The sequence below is a fragment of the Podarcis filfolensis genome (genome assembly GCF_964270895.1).
Source record: "Podarcis filfolensis genome assembly, chromosome: 5".
Taxonomy (NCBI): Eukaryota; Metazoa; Chordata; class Lepidosauria; order Squamata; family Lacertidae; genus Podarcis; species Podarcis filfolensis.
The window spans coordinates 93,326,136-93,342,299 of record NC_139608.1 but is presented as its reverse complement, the minus strand read 5'-3'; the positions used below and the strand labels follow the sequence as shown (position 1 = coordinate 93,342,299).

General features: G+C 47.6%; 1 protein-coding gene across 1 annotated transcript; it reads right to left on the bottom strand.

Annotated features, from left to right (window-relative positions):
* Positions 1 to 1,991: 1,991 nt before the first annotated feature.
* Positions 1,992 to 9,575, bottom strand: LOC310763476 (potassium voltage-gated channel subfamily A member 1). The gene is made up of 2 exons (XM_083615815.1): positions 7,276 to 9,575; positions 1,992 to 6,722 (listed from the first exon to the last, which is right to left on the bottom strand). The coding sequence occupies exon 2, from the start codon at positions 6,002 to 6,004 to the stop codon at positions 4,523 to 4,525; it is 1,482 nt and encodes a 493-aa protein (XP_083471941.1). The 5' UTR covers positions 6,005 to 6,722; positions 7,276 to 9,575; the 3' UTR covers positions 1,992 to 4,522.
* Positions 9,576 to 16,164: the final 6,589 nt, after the last annotated feature.

Here is a 16,164-nt window from a genome sequence, read left to right as displayed (position 1 = left end):
TACCTTTCTCCCTGCCCTTAGCACAGATCAGGCCAAGCAGTCACCAAAATAAATGGGTCTTTTAATGGAAAGAATCGACAATATTCAATGTGAGTTGAACTCCACTTGGAACGAATAACACACATCCTCTTGTTTCCATGTCACCTTTTAAAAGTATGTCAGTAATGGTATCCATAATAACATGTGATAAGGAAATATACTGATTTCACAGGAGCTAAGGAGATAAGGACTCCCATTTCAATTAAAATTTGCTTTGGGGATTTTTATTTTGTTTTATAATAACAGTGATAGAATGTGGCCTTATGTACCTTTATCTCCAATCTTTCTATATGTTAGTCCTATTTCTATACGTATTTTGGATCAGGATTTGGGGTGGGTGGGTGGGAGTCACTAACTTCCCTGTCCTTGGAAGAGAGACTGCATTGTATCCCTGCAGTGTGTTCCTATTCAATGATCTCCCGCTTATGTCGTCCAGTTGATTTCAGTTGCTTCCATGTCCAAAAAAGAGCCATTCCAAGCCTTTTTGGTATCTAAAGCAGAACATCCAAGCAGCCTCTCTCCCCCCCCCCAACGGGCACTAGCCTAGCGCTGGCCAGTTATCTTGCGCAGGCCACCCTGAAATGAATGGGAACAGCACAAGAGGACTGCAATGACCTTGCACATCTCTGTTCACTTCCGTGAGCTTTGTGTTGAAGAGCTTCCCAGTGAATCGTACTTCAGCAGCCAGCCCCTTCCTCTGCTCTTACTTAAAGGCCACCTCTGTACCAAGGTCAAGATTAAGGTAAGACCAATGTTAAGGAAACGCCAACTACCGTATTTTTCGCTCTATAACACGCACCCGACCATAACACACACGTAGTTTTTAGAGGATGAAAATCCATAGGCATCCCACCCGTAGGCATTCCCTCCATAACACGCACAGACAGTTCCCCTTACTTTCTAGGAGGAAAAAAGTGAGTGTTATGGTGCAAAAAATACGGTAATTCTAGGCCTTTGGAAACTTTGCCCTTGCCCTTCCTTGAATTAAACCTGCTAAGCCTACAGCCTGATTCGCACCCTTGATGAATCAGCAAATAAATACTGAACAGCCAGGGACTGTGTCAGCACAACATCGCAAACCATGAGTCCACACCAATGGATGGAGAGACATTGCTACAGCACTGCAGTAACCAAATGCCAGCAAATCCATGAGGTTTCTCGCCTCTAGTTTGATTCGCCGTGTCCATTTTCAGATCGCTCCTACTGGGGGCAAGCTACAGCCACTCACTTTTGAGAAACCATCAGTCACCAAAACAAAAGATGGCAGAAAAGGAAATTAAAAACAAAAAGGTGTATTAAGAATCAGGCAGCAGTTTAGTGCACCTTCAGACCTACAAACGCATTTCAGCACGTATTAGTGCAAAGGACTGAGTCTGATTTTAAGGGGAGGAGAAACCTTGCTGGAAGAAATGCATGCCTATGCTACATGAAGTTATTCCCTGCACTCCGCATTTACCCAGTCCCTTTGTTATAAATGAGTAAGCGACAATCATATTCCACAAGCCACTCCACAAGCCCTAAAGATCACCTATCCCTGCCAAAAGCAAAAGGGGGAAGCCATAAACCAAACTGCTGCATGGCATGCATACTTTCTCTTAAACATGCAGAATAAGGATCAGTCCAGCAGATGAACTAAGGTGAGGATAACCCAGCCAGTCAACACAGAAACTCACCAAGCTGCCCAACTGAGGCCTCATCCTCTCTCAGGTAGCACTTCCTGATCAAAGACCCCATACGGCACTGAGCTGATTATTGCTGAGATAACTACACACAAGGTTCAAAGTCAGTTTAACAGGCAAATGAATACCTTCCCTAAATTTAGGAGTTTGGAGGAATCAAGGTAGACCACCAAATCTAGCACTCTAGCAGGGGAAACTGTGACTAAATTGGGGAGAAACTGGACACTGAGAATGGAAAATAATGTAGAGCTTTCTATCAACTACAAAAAAAAATTCTGAATATGCTGCAGTCAGTATTTAAGAGGTCCTTCTGTTCTTCCTACCATTTTGAACCAAACAAGTCACAAAGTTGCATCTTTCTGTCTACCTGACATGTCAGGTTTGGGCAAAGCTGCAGAATTAATGCTCCTTTTCCAATGTAAATGCTATATATCCGTAGCTGCTGAGAAATAGAATACTGAGAATGGAATGGAGGCCTGGGATCTATGTAATGGAAAAGAGGGTTCAGTGTATAAGGCCACATGCTAAGCATGGAAGAAAGAGCCTCAACTTTGACTTTTAGAAGGAAAAAGTAAAAAAAAAAAAAAAAGATTAGTGCCTATATCAGTAAAAAAAATAAAAATGGACTTATTGATTTCTATGGACTATAGCTTCAAGACTTGCATAATTGCAGAAAATGCCTTCTCAGAAAATGCTGCAACCTTCAGCCAACACAACAGTAGGAGAGTTGTTACAATGGATGGGAAAGCTTCAGGTGAGTCAAATTTTAAAATCCAAGAGAATTTGGGTGGAAAGGATGAGAGCTCTGTTGGAAAAGCAGAAGCCTCTAAGAGGAGCAGTGTACAGATTCAACGTGCCTCCATCCAGCCTGCTCCTTGCATAGCTAAGGCTACTGCAAAGGATGGCCCTTACTTCCTCTAGTGTAGGGTGCCAGGCTGCCAAGGTCCAAACCAGGGGAAGAATGGGCCAATACGAAAAACAAACAAAACGAACACAGAGTGCAGCGAAGTCTCTATAAACAGACTGGGGGAAGACTGGGTCTTGCGGGAGTAGCATTTGTCAAAGGCAAATGTTAGGTTGCAATGTCACTCAGCTGCAGGGTGCAGAGTACAGGAGGGAATTAGGTCTGCAAGAGTGCTGGTAGTCTTTGCCCTCTTCTTCTGCCTCTCTGCTTTACACACTGTCTCTCTCCCTGGCTTTTTCTGCTGTGCCTGCATTTGGCATGGTCGAATCCTGCTATTGTCCCAATGGACTCATCCATGCCTACTCAGGTTCAGCTCTTTTCATAGAGGCACTTTCAGCAGTCCAGTGGCTGTAAGGATAAAGGCACTAAGCAACTATCTAAAATCAATTGGTTGAGTCTCTTCAGCAAGTCCTAGGGGAATACAAAAGTCTCTAAGGTTCAAACAATGACTGCGAAAATAACTGGGCTGCAATTTGGATGCATATAATCGATAAGTTTCATTTTACATTCTAAGAATGCACCAAAAGGCATGCTTCTGCACCTTTTTTCTGCTCTAGGAGATACAGAATATTTAGACATTGCTATATATAAACTGGACTTAATTTTCCATATAGCTTTCCCTTTAAGGGATGGGATATGTTACTTTCTATTAAGGCCCGGACAGAAGCCAACTCATTTCCCTGAGCAGTGCAGGAAAACAACAAGTCTCTCTAGTATTCTCTTCCTGGCCTTCATCCTAACAAGCTTTTTTTTTTTTGTATTTATTACTGAAACCATGCATTAATTAATGTTGAGTTACACCTTAGTCAAATAGGCCATAATGCTGAATATTTGAAACATGCTTTGATCTCCAAAAGTTATTGTTCCCATTTGACTAACATATGCACTTAAATACAGTACTTTTAAGTTACTAATCAGATACTTAACAAATAAAAAGGAGTGCACTTTGGTGAATGCAAATTGAAACAAAAAAAAGGGCCTATTTTAAAGAAGATCAATTCAAACAAAACCTTATCCCCTATCATCTGAGGTAATGTTCCAGGCATGCAGTTATAAAATAGATAGTATCAAAGTCAAACATGCTTATATTAAATTCTATTGTGCTATCTTGCAACAAAGGGGCTAAAAAGTTTTGCATCCATTTCTGAAGAAGGGAAAGAAGTATGTTAAAACCATCTGCACTTAAGAGACCTTAGCAGCATTGCAGATGTTCCATCTTCCCCCCGACACACAGAATAATTCTTCGATTTTAATAGTGTATACAGCAAAAAAAAAACCTGGCATATTTTCATAAGGTGCTGTGTGTGAATCTGTAGATCAGAACTACAAAACTTTTCACAAAGGAAGGAAATGTATATGTCGGTCAGTCTAAAGAATGGCAAATACTTACTGCACATTACTGCTGAATATTATTTGGATGCATTTTCTTGGATGCACTGTGCAGTTTTGTAGAAACGTTTCCTTGAATCCATGCATATTTTAAGTATTTTTATTTTTTTTTAGAGTCCTCTTGAGCTGATTTTTTAAAACGGTTGGAAACTTAAAAGTAATGGGGAAATGTCTAGGGCTAGAAGCATACAATTTCTATTTATAACTAGGCTAGTCCAAAGAGTTATAAGTAACCATTTCCTCCACCTGGAAATACCCTTTTAAAAGAAAACAAAAGGAAAAGTGAAATTCTTTCATGGATCCTGAAAGCTTATTGAATCGCTGAGCAAAAATTCGCAATGCAACAATGCATTTACGAGGTAAAGCATTCGAAGAGTAAAGCATCTACAAAGTGTGACTGCTGGTCACTTAAAGTCTTCAAGCTGCCAATGTTTCTCTTTTCTACATGTTTCTAAACATCAGTCAGCAGCTTGCTTTTATTAACACAGTTTTGGTTGGCTATGGTGTAGTTGCCAGTTCTGAGGTTAGCCTCTCTAAAATTGTCTATGCTATTATTCATATCCTCTTCAATTTCCATGTACTCAGATTTGCTGATTGTGGAGGAGCTACGGCGACTCAGATCACTGTCAGATGCTAAATTAGGAGAGCTAACTTTAAGTAACTGAGCCTGTTCTTCCCCTTCTGTTTCTCGGTGGTAGAAGTAGTTGAAGTTGGACACAATGACAGGTACAGGCAGGGCAATTGTCAGCACACCAGCAATGGCACACAAGGAGCCCACGATTTTGCCTCCAATTGTCACAGGGTACATGTCACCATATCCTACAGTGGTCATGGATACCACTGCCCACCAGAAAGCATCGGGGATGCTGTCGAAATAGGTGCCAGGTTCCTCAGCTTCAGCAAAATACACCGCACTGGAGAACAAAATCACCCCAATGAAGAGGAAAAAGATTAGTAACCCTAACTCCCTCATGCTCGCTTTGAGGGTTTGTCCCAAAATCTGGAGGCCCTTAGAATGTCTGGAGAGTTTGAAGATTCGAAAGACTCTTACCAGTCTGATGACTCTCAGGATAGCCAGAGAAGTGGCCTGCTCTCCTTTTTGAGGCCCCTCCTGCTCAGCCATCTCTGTACCCAGAGTGATGAAGTATGGGATGATGGCTACTATGTCAATGAAGTTCATGATGTTCTTGAAGAACTCGGCTTTGCTGGGACAGGCAAAAAAGCGCACCACCAATTCAAAAGAAAACCATATGATGCACAGAGTCTCCACCACGAAGAAGGGATCAGTAAAGATATTGGACTTGTAATAGACTGTAGAGTTGTCGCTGCGGTTTCGGGGTCCCATATACTCCCTGTCCTCTTTCAACGCTGGCAAAGTTTCCAGGCAAAAGATCACTATAGAGATGAGGATCACCATGACGGAGACTATTGCAATGATCCGAGCTGGCCCAGAGCTCTCGGGGTATTCAAAGAGCAGCCACACTTGCCGCTGGTACTCCTTCTCAGGCAGGGGCCTCTCTTCCTCTTTGATGAAACCTTCATCTTCCCGGAACTTCTCCATGGCCTCCTCTCCCAGTTCATAAAACTTAATCTCCTCCGAGAACATGTCTAGAGGCACGTTAACAGGCCTGCGAAGCCGCCCTCCAGACTGGTAGTAATAGAGGATGGCATCAAAGCTGGGCCGGTTCCGATCAAAGAAATATTCATTCCTCAGGGGGTCAAAGTATCGCATGCGTTTCTTGGGATTTCCCAGCAAAGTGTTGGGAAACTGAGCGAGGGTCTTCAGCTGCGTCTCAAATCTCAGGCCAGCAATGTTGATCACAACCCTCTCACAACATTCGTGGTCATCGTGGGCCCCAGGTCGATAACTGTCCTGGGGGTGACCTGGCAAAGCAGAGGTCTCATCCATATTGTCCCCGGCCATCACCGTCATGGCAGCTACGGGGTGGGAACGACAGACTCACTGGAAGACGTGATGGAATGCGGAAGGAGAAGAGTTCTGGGATCAGAAGCCGCCAGAGCTGAAGGAGAGTGAAGAATTGAGGACTTCAGAGGAGACCGATACTGGATTTAGATGCAGAATCACAGCATGGAGAGGGGCTAAGGAGAGGTGAGGCCCTTGGTGTGGACAGCTCCCAGAGCAGGAAAACAGGATGGAGAATGGGGATTAGGGCTGGGAAGCTCAAGGATAAGGGAACAGAGGTAGGTTGAATGGCATCCAGGCTAGGAGGGGAAAGGACCTATAGGGCGCTGGTCATTGGGGAGGGTGGGAAGAAAAAAGGGAGAGAGGTTTTCCAGCTTCATCAAAGGACAAAGGGATGGCTGGGGTCTCTTAACACACATGCAACACAGCGAGACTGGGGTCCCTTCGGAGCAGTTTCCGTCTGTCTTTTAATGCAGTCCTTTTGTTTTCCTCCAGGATGTGACCATGCTGCTGCTGCTGCTGCTGCTGCTGCTGTATTGCGGCTGCTGTCACACACTTCCCCTCAATAAAATAAATAAATAAGCACGGTGACTGGAAGGAGACTGCTTGAAATGCCGACTCAGCAATATCCGCGGACTTCCCACTTTGCTCTGGAATGGCCCCTTCCTCTTTGTTTTTATTTTATGTTTTTAAGGAATAAAGCTCACTTCGAGGCAACTGGTAGATACTGTAAAGGGACAAGAAGCAGATGCATAAAAACACCTCTCTCTCCCCACCCCAAGACACAAATGCACAGCAATTCCAGTGCTCTCCAAGACCATGCAACTCTTTCCAAGCTGCAGCCCAACCCTTAAAGCAGCAGTCCGGTAACGTAAATTAACATACTTCCATGCACACATGAATTTCGAATGGGTGCCCTTCACGAAGTCCTGTGTTCCTGCTCGTCGTAACTTCTCAATCCCTACTTAACAAGACTTCCTTCGCTTCGCTGTTTTTGCCTTACAGCCCACATCCGCCTGAACGATGTGCGAGCAAAAAAACCAAAAAAACAGAGGGGTTGGAATACCACGATCTTTCTTAAGAAGAACAGAATCCGGGGAGAAAAATCTCTCCAAATATTTATTGGCGCGGGGGGGTGGAGGAAAGAGCGCGCGGGAAAGAAAAGGCTTTGCAACTAGTAACTGTGCCACCGCACACACTTCTTTGAGCAGCGCCCCCCACCCCGAAGCCAACCCGCGCTGCAAGGAGCAGGCAACTTGCCTCGGAGGAGCCTTTCTTACCTGGCGCGGGGAGGCCGGCGGGGGCCGTTGCAGCAGCAGCAGCAGCAGCAGCAGCGCAGGCGAGGAGCGAGCGAGCCCCGGCTGGAATGCGTCAAGGCGCTTCTTCGCCTTGCAGTTGCAGCAGGAGCAGCATCCAAGGCGCAGCGGCGCACACTCGCCGCCGCCGCCGCCTCCCCCTCCTGCTCCCTCTCGGGGAGAATCTACGGATCGCTTTACAGAGCCGCCTGCGAGATGGTGAAATATTCATACAGCGAAATATTCATTGGGCTGCAGCGAGAGGAGGCTGGCAGTTCAGGAGGAGGCATGGGCAGGCAGCGCATCGAGGGGGTGGGCGAGGGGAGGAGGGGGAGGAGCAGGAGGAGGAGGAAGAGGAGGAGGGACCGGGTGGTGGTGGTGGTGCGGGGGGTCCCCTTCTTCTCTCCAAGCCCAGAGGGATCCGGGGGCCTCGGCAGCCGGCTGCCTCTCCTCGCTCGCCCGTCCCGGACGCGGCTCAGGCGGACACTGGCCAAGGCGCATTGCTGCTCCTGCGCGCGGGTCCCCCCGGAGCACCGAGGGAGGGAGGGGCGGGGGCAGCCGCCGCCGCCGCCGCAGGACACGCGGCACCTGGCAGGCCGGCAGGCGGCGGGGACGGCGCGCAACGGCGGCGGCCAAGGCGAGCCACCTCCGGGCGCACAGACCTGGGCGCAAGGCGAGCGGGCGGGCGGCCGGGGCGTTGCGAGAGCCGTCTGGCGCGGGGTGGGTGGGTGGCTGGGGGGCGTCCTTTCCCCAGGCCCTGCCAGCCGGCCGAGACCTTTGGCCGCGGGCTGGGGAGGCTCCTTCGCGCCGCCTCCCCTCCGCGACCTTCGCGCGGATTCGGCATTGCGCACCGGAGAGGTCCCCCCCACCCCGCTCCCCGACGCAATGCAGGCGGCGCCGCCAGGCGCGTTGCGGCGCCGGACCCGAGGGCGCCCCCGCTCGAGGAGAAGCTGCCGCCGCCGCCCATCTGCCCTGCGAAGCCGGGGGGAGCGCCTCGCACGCCACCCCGGGGTGCAAGCCCGTCGCAAGGACCGGGGGGGGGGCCGGACGGCAAGGTCAGCGGCGGCCCCGGGTCGAGTTTGGACGAAGGAGAGGTACCTGGGTGGGTGGGGGTCCGCTTCTCCCCCACCCCCAAAGGGGTAAGCGCTGGTGCCTCTGCGGACGTTTGCTGGAGATTTGTGGCGACCTGACCCCCCCATACCGCATTGCCCTGCTCGGGTGCATCTCCTGGAGCGGGCTCTGTTGTGCCTAGGCGCGCAAGAGCCGCTCTCCGCCTTACTGCCCACATCCTCACTTTTCTCGGGATCCAGAGACCCCCACCCCACCCTGCGGCACTTGGGCCGCGCTCGTTCGCAAGGCGCCCGTCTGTTTATGGGACTCTAGCTGGTCACAGCATATAGGTTAGTGGGACATTCCCGCGCTCTCCGGCCCGAGAGCAACGGTGGGGGCGCCGTCAGGCCCGCGGCTGCTTCGCCTGCCTTCTAGCCGCTCCCTTGGCTAGTGGTTTCACGAGGGCAGGGAAACCTGCAGAGAGTGCAGCAAATGCGCCTTCCCCCTCCCGCCGCAGCAGCAGCAGGCCCGGGCTGGCCAATGAAGAGGGATGCACCTGCAGAGCAGCTGAGCTGGTGCAATTCTCTGCGCCTCAACACCACCACCACCGCCCCCCGCCTCCACTCCGGCAAGGAGCTGCTGCAATGGAAGAGCCGCACAGGAGCGCATGCACTCCCGTCTGCTGCGGGGGCTCCGCACAGAGGCATTGCAGCTAGATCGGATTCTGCCACTTCAGCCAATAGCGGCCGCCAACCTGATCTCAACTTGGTGCTAGTCCGCGCCGTTCTCCTGAGCCGCCGACCACCTCGAATTGAGGTCATCGACTTCCAACCTCAGAGAGGCATTCTGAATCACGTGCTCGCTAATGGACTGCTTCCCTCCCTCAGGGACATGGCAATGGATTCAGTAGACTGGTGGATACTGGGGGGTGGGGTGGGGATAGGTGGAGAATGACTTAATCCATAGCAGCAGCACATTTCAGGAGAAATTGCCTTTCTCATGCTGTCATATCATTTACTGAATTCATTGAGTCAGTCACATCACTTGGGTGGTACATGCGCTGGTTATCTCCCGCTTGGACTCCTGCAATGCGCTCTACATGGGGCTACCTTTAAAGGTGAACCGGAAACTACAACTAATCCAGAATGCAGCAGCCAGACTGGTGACTGGGGCCATATAACACCTGTCCTGAAAGACCTGCTTTGGGTCCCAGTACATTTCTGAGCATAACTCGGAGTGTTGGTGCTGACCTTTAAAGCCCTAAAGGAGTACCTAAAAGAGCATCTCCACTCCCATCGTTCGGCCCGGACACTGAGGTCCAGGTCCAAGGGCCTTCTGGTGGTTCGCTCATTGAGAGAGGTGAGGTTACAGGGAACCAGGCCATTCCAGTAGTCACACCTGCTCCAAGGAACACCCTCCCAGCAGGTGTTAAACAGATAAACAGGCAGCCCTGTTCAGGGAAGTTTTTAGTGTGTGATGTTGTATTGTTTGTTTGTTTTTTACTATTTTTTGTTGGGAGCCACCCAGAGTGGCAGAGGCAACCCTGTCAGATGGGCAGCATATAAATAAATAAAGTAGTAGTAGTAGTATTACACCTATATTATTTACTGCACCGTGGTGACTTGCTCCCCAAGTAATCTCAAATGGAAGGAAGATGACAATTTCACAGGGTGACATCCATAAATCAGCATTGTGGACTGCCAGTCTGGATTGCATCTAGGGGCCACTCTGTTGTGGTTCCACCCTTCCAGCAGGGTAGGGCTCAAAAGATGCTGCTAGACTCTGCAGTTGGATTCCATGGCTGTTACTTTATGGTGTACTGTGGGATGTGAAACGCAGAGCAGTCAAATACAACATTCCTAGAGTGGACATAAAAAAGGGATGTCTGGACCAGCCAGTCAGAACTTCCTGTTTCCTCCTGGGCTGGGACAGACTTCTACATGTGACCAGAGGTGGGCGTGACCTCACCTTCACAGGTAACAAAACAGCACAGGGGAGGCAGCCATATCTCTCTCTGACTCCATTCCTCAAAGAAGCATCATGTCCTCAGCCTGAGATGCTTTCTTGGCTTCTAGCCAAGAGAGGACAAAGGAACTATCTCCTTATGGGATAGATTTCAGGTGTATATATTTTGTAACTTAAGTCTGCCTTCCGGGATCCATCTGTGAACAGAATGTGTGTGAGTAAACTCTTTTATACTTTTATACAAGACTGTGTCGTGTCTAATCTTTTTATGAGGGAATAAAGGGGAATTACCAGGAAACTTATTTTAGAGACTTAAACAAGCCTGGCAAAAACATTATCCGCTGTACAAGTTTAAAAAGGGGAATGTTACTCTGCTAAATTGTAGAACTTGTTAACACAAGTTTGGAAGGATATAATTAAGCAATATATCCTCTACTGCCTCCCTGAACATTCCCACATGTACCACGCCCATGGATTGGGGTTGTAGTATTATCTAATTCAATATATCGATGATTATGATACATTGATTGACTGGCCAGCTAAACCAGATGAGAGTAGCCGATTGGTCTCAAACCCTCAGTGAGTTAGAGCCTGCATGCAAAAGACAGACACCAGCAGATTGAACGGATGAGACCAAGAGTGCATCCAAGAAGGTGGTTTCTGCACATGCTTATAGAGCGAAATGAGGGGCAGATGGGGCTCATCAACCTGGGAAGGTAGCTTATCTAGGAGAAGGGAAGCTCTGGTCGTAAACCTCTGCTGCCAAACAAAAAGGCTAAGGATTAAACCCTACAGGAATCTGGAGTGGAATTCCAAAGACAGTTGGATGGCACCTTGTACACCTCCTTCAAGTAACTCCTACAGCCAAGCTAGTGCCCAACATATTACCGTATTTTTCACTCTATAGGACGCACCTGACCATAGGACGCACCTTGTTTTAGAGGGGGAGAACAAGGGGAAAAAAATTCTCCCCCTCTCTGCTCAAGACTCTCCCGGCTTCAGTAAAAGGAACCCGAAGCCTTCGGAGCGCAGTGCGAATTCCCGTTGCGCTTCAAAGGCTTCAGGCGGCTATCCCTGAAGCCGGGAGAGTGAGAGGGGTCGGTGCGCACCGACCTCTCTCGCTCTCCAGGCTTCAGCGAAAGCAACGCATAGCCTCCGGAGCACGGAGGGAGCGCTCCCTCTGCTCTTCGGAGGCTTCACGTTGCTATCGCTGAAGCCAAGGAGCCTGCATTCGCTCCATAGGACGCACAAACATTTCCCCTTAATTTTTGGAGGGGAAAAAGTGTGTCCTATAGAGCGAAAAATACGGTACTTTGCTTTCCTTTGGACCACATTGAGAAGGCTGGATAGCCCAGGACTGCACCCCAGGACTGCCCAGGCTTGCACCCCAGGGAGGTCACTTCAGTGCTGCTAATGCAGTCCTGATAGTCTTGCTTTCTCATTTGATGAACTGACAATAAATTTTAAGTCGGGAACAAAATCAGATGAACTTAGAGCAAAGAAACATATGTTGATTGAGTGTGTTACATTTGTCGTCAAAACAGATACTTGTTGTCCCCTTCAACAAATGAAAAGAAATACCATATAAAAGGTGTTTTACATACCACATTTACTGTGACATTTATCACAACACCACAGTGGTGCAACTGAAACAGCAAAAATGTGTTGTCATGTGTGGCATTTAAAACTCATATTAGGACTCGTATTTCCTCCCTGGTATTTTAATCATGTTTAATCACAAGTAAGTTACACTGGAATATTTTTGACTGAGCCAGGGTCAGGGACTTAATTCCAATGGGAATTTATTTATTTATGCAATTATTTATTATTAAATTTCTATACAACCCCTCACCTGAGGATCACAGGGCAGTTTACAGTATAAAAACACAAAAAATACATAACATACTAACAAACAAAGTAATAACATAGTGTTCTTCTTTGGCAATCACTCATAGCAGAGTAAGATTGCCTTCCATGAATATGGCCTTAACAGTGAGTCCGTAAGTGACTGTGGAGGCCAATTCCGGATCCACACATCCTTCCACAGTGAGGACATAGGTCTCCAGGAAGGAATTGATCACGGTGAGAATTTGCCAAACATGCCTTCCTCTCATCTTGTTTCTCCCTTTCATCCTGAGTTCATGCTTTACCTTTGGTAAAGGCTATTCTCCAATATAGGGACGCGGGTGGTGCTGTGGGTTAAACCACAGAGCCTAGGACTTGCTGATCAGAAGGTCGGCAGTTCGAATCCCCGTGACAGGGTGAGCTCCCATTGCTCGGTCCCAGCTCCTGCCCACCTAGCAGTTCGAAAGCACATCAAAGTGCAAGTAGATAAATAGGTACCACTCTGGCAGGAAGTTAAACAGCATTTCCGTGTGCTGCTCTGGTTCGCCAGAAGCGGCTTAGTCATGCTGGCCACACAACCCAGAAGCTGTATGCCGGCTCACTTGGCCAATAAAGCGAGATGAGCGCCGCAACCCCAGAGTCGGCCATGACTGGACCTAATGGTCAGGGGTCCCTTTACCTTTACCTTTATTCCCGGACCATCCGTGGGCCGGATTTAGAAGGCGATTGGGCCGGATCCGGGCCACGGACCTTAGTTTGCCTACCCATGAGCTAGATGTTCCCTTACCACCTCTTTTCCTATCTTGGGCTGCAGCGCTCCCCTTGCATTGTTTAATCTGTTATCACCATGTTGGGCCCTGCTTTCCTTTAGGGTAAAGACCACGCAAGGAAAACCCAACAAGTATTAATTCAACAAGGGACGCGGGTGGCGCTGTGTGTTAAACCACAGAGCCTAGGATTTGCCGATCAGAGGGTCGGCGGTTCGAATCCCCGTGACGGGGTGAGCTCCCGTTGTTTAGTCCCTGCTCCTGCCAACCTAGCAGTTCGAAAGCACGTCAAAGTGCAAGTAGATAAATAGGTACCACTCTGGTGGGAAGGTAAACGGCATTTCTGTGTGCTGCTCTGGTTCGCCAGAAGCAGCTTAGTCATGCTGGCCACATTACCCGGAAGCTGTACGCCAGCTCCCTCGGCCAATAAAGCGAGATGAGCACCGCAACCCCAGAGTCGTCAGTGACTGGATCTAATGGTCAGGGGTCCTTTTAACTTTTATTCTCCAATATAGCGCTCACAGGCCAATGTTTCCCAGTTGTTCTTCAACATCAACTTTGTTGGACTGGTCATGTTGTTTGGATGGCTGATTATTGTCTTCCAAAGCAACTGCTCTATTCCCAACTTGAGAATGGAAAGCGTAATGCCGATAGACAACAAAAGAGGTGTAAAGACGCTCTCAAGGCAACTAAAAAAATAAATAAATAACATAGTGTATCTTGATTTTGTTAAGGCTTTTGACAAAATCCTACATGATATTCTTATGCAGAAGCTGGTAAAATATGGGCTGGATGAGGTAACTGTTAGGTGGATTTGTAGCTAGTCATTCAGACCAAGCCCAAAGAGTGCCCACTAACATTTCCTCATCATCCTCAAAAAATGGGGTGCTGCAGGGTTCTGTCCTGGACCTGTTGTCATTCAAATTCTTTATAAAGGACTTGGATGCAGGAATTGATGGGATGCTCATCAAATCTGCAGATGACACCAAACCAGGAGGGGTAGCTAATGCCACAGAAGACAAAATCAGCATTGCATACGATCTTCGTAGATTGGAGAACAGGACCCAAGCTAACCAAATGAATTTCAATAGGGACAAATGTAAAGTTCTGCACTTAGGCAGGAAGAACCAGCACAATATAAGATGGAGGGGGCACCTGGTTTACCAATAGTGCATGTGAAAGGGATCAAGGAGCCTTAGGAGACCACAAACTTAACATGTGTGATGCAGCAGCAAAAAAAAGAGCTAATGCTATTCTAAGCTGCATCAGCTGAAGTATATTGTCCAGGTCAATGGAAGTATTAATAATTCTGCCTTGGTCAGACCACACCTGGAGTCCTGTTTCCAGTTCTGGGCACCACAATTTAAGAAGGGTGTTGACAAGCTGGAAAGGGTGCAGAGAAGGGCAACCAAGATGATGGAAGCCAAGATGATGGAAACCTAGAAACCAAACCTTATGAGGAACAGTTGAAGGAGCTGGGTATGTTTAGCCTGCAAAAGAGGAGACTGAGTAACTCCATTGGCATTTTAAACCTGCCTGAACCAAGTTGCTGCACATCAGGGTTCCTCAAACTTGGCCCTCCAGATGTTTTTGGCCTACAACTCCCATGATCCATAGCTAGCAGGACCAGTGGTCAGGGATGATGGGAACTGTAGTCTCAAAACATCTGGAGGGCCGAGTTTAAGAAAGCCTGCTGTATATATTATTCTTCAAGACACAGAGTGAGTAAATGTTATTTTTACCTTTTACAAGACTTGTGCGTATGTGGTTATTATTTTAAGGGTGAGAAAAGTGGATAATACCAGAAAAATCCAGCCTGCCTTAAAATATCCCGAGTTAATTAAGCTAAAAAGGCTAAAACGATCCAATCTAAGCTTCCCTTTTAAGCTACAAAGGGATAGCACTCTGCTGAACTTACAAATGTGAAAGAAGGAAGGATAATATCTAATAGATATATCCTCTCCTAGCATCTAAGCAAATCCCAACATGGACAGGGTCATAAGGGTACAGGAAACCTAGTCCCAAACCACTTAGGGCCTTAAGCATTGTGAACTGGGCACAGGAAGAAGAAGAAGTGTTTGGATCTGATATCCCGCTTTATCACTACCCGAAGAAGTCTCAAAGCGGCTAACACTCTCCTTTCCCTTCCTCCCCCACAACAAACACTCTGTGAGGTGAATGGGGCTGAGAGACTTCAAAGAAGTGTGACTAGCCCAAGGTCACCCAGCAGCTGCATGTGGAGGAGCGGAGACGTGAACCCGGTTCACCAGATTACGAGTCTACCGCTCTTAACCACTACACCACATCGGAATGTATTTGTAGCCACATCTGTAAGGTCTGAAATTATATGAGGTAGGCCCATGGTTGTCACGGCAGCCATGTTGAAATTCCCCAAGAGCAACAGTGTTGTGGTCCTCTACACCAGCCCTGAAGCTACCTCAGGAGAGACTGGTGCTCAGTTCACTAACAGAATCCCCACCCTATCGCAAGACTCCACTGCCACGTAAAGGCATTGGAAACTCGTAGGCTGCAGAATGGGGAGTCAGGTCAGGAGACTGAATCTTTGTAGACCAATGCTTTGGAACTTTAACAAATAAAATAAAACAAACAGATACTGGGCATGTTTAGCTTGAGGAAGAGGAGGCTGAGAGGTGATATGATAGCCATCTTCAAACATCTTAAGAGCTGTCGATGGAAGATGGAGGAAGCTTGTTTTCTCCTGCTCCAGAGGGTAGGAATCAAGCCAATGGCTTCAATAGACAAGAATGGAGATCCTGACTACACATATGAAAAAACTTTCCTGAAGAAACCAGAGGCCTTTTCTCCTGGGCATAGTCAATTGGTGCCAAAGAAGGATAGAACTTTCTTTATATACGCAACAACAGCAGCAAGAATACTTATTGCAAAGTATTGGAAGACACAAGATTTACCCACTTTGGAAGAATGGCAGATGAAGGTGATGGACTATATGGGATTGGCAGAAATGACTGGCAGAATCCGAGACCAGGGAGAAGAGACGGTGGAAGAAGATTGGAAGAAATTTAAAGACTATCTACAGAAATATTGTAAAATTAATGAATGTTAGAATGATGTTGGATAGAAATTAAGTGGTTTCCAGCTGTAATGCTTTAAGAATATGGAAAAAGGGTATAAATAGGTAAAAAAATAACTAAAATGGTGTTGGATTGGAAATAAGTGGTATTAGCAACAAAGTTAATAAGAATATGCAAAAATGAATTGATAATGG

Excerpts from the sequence above, each read along its gene's own strand:
- LOC310763476 (XM_083615815.1), bottom strand. The coding sequence starts at position 6,004 with ATGACGGTGATGGCCGGGGACAATATGGATGAGACCTCTGCTTTGCCA.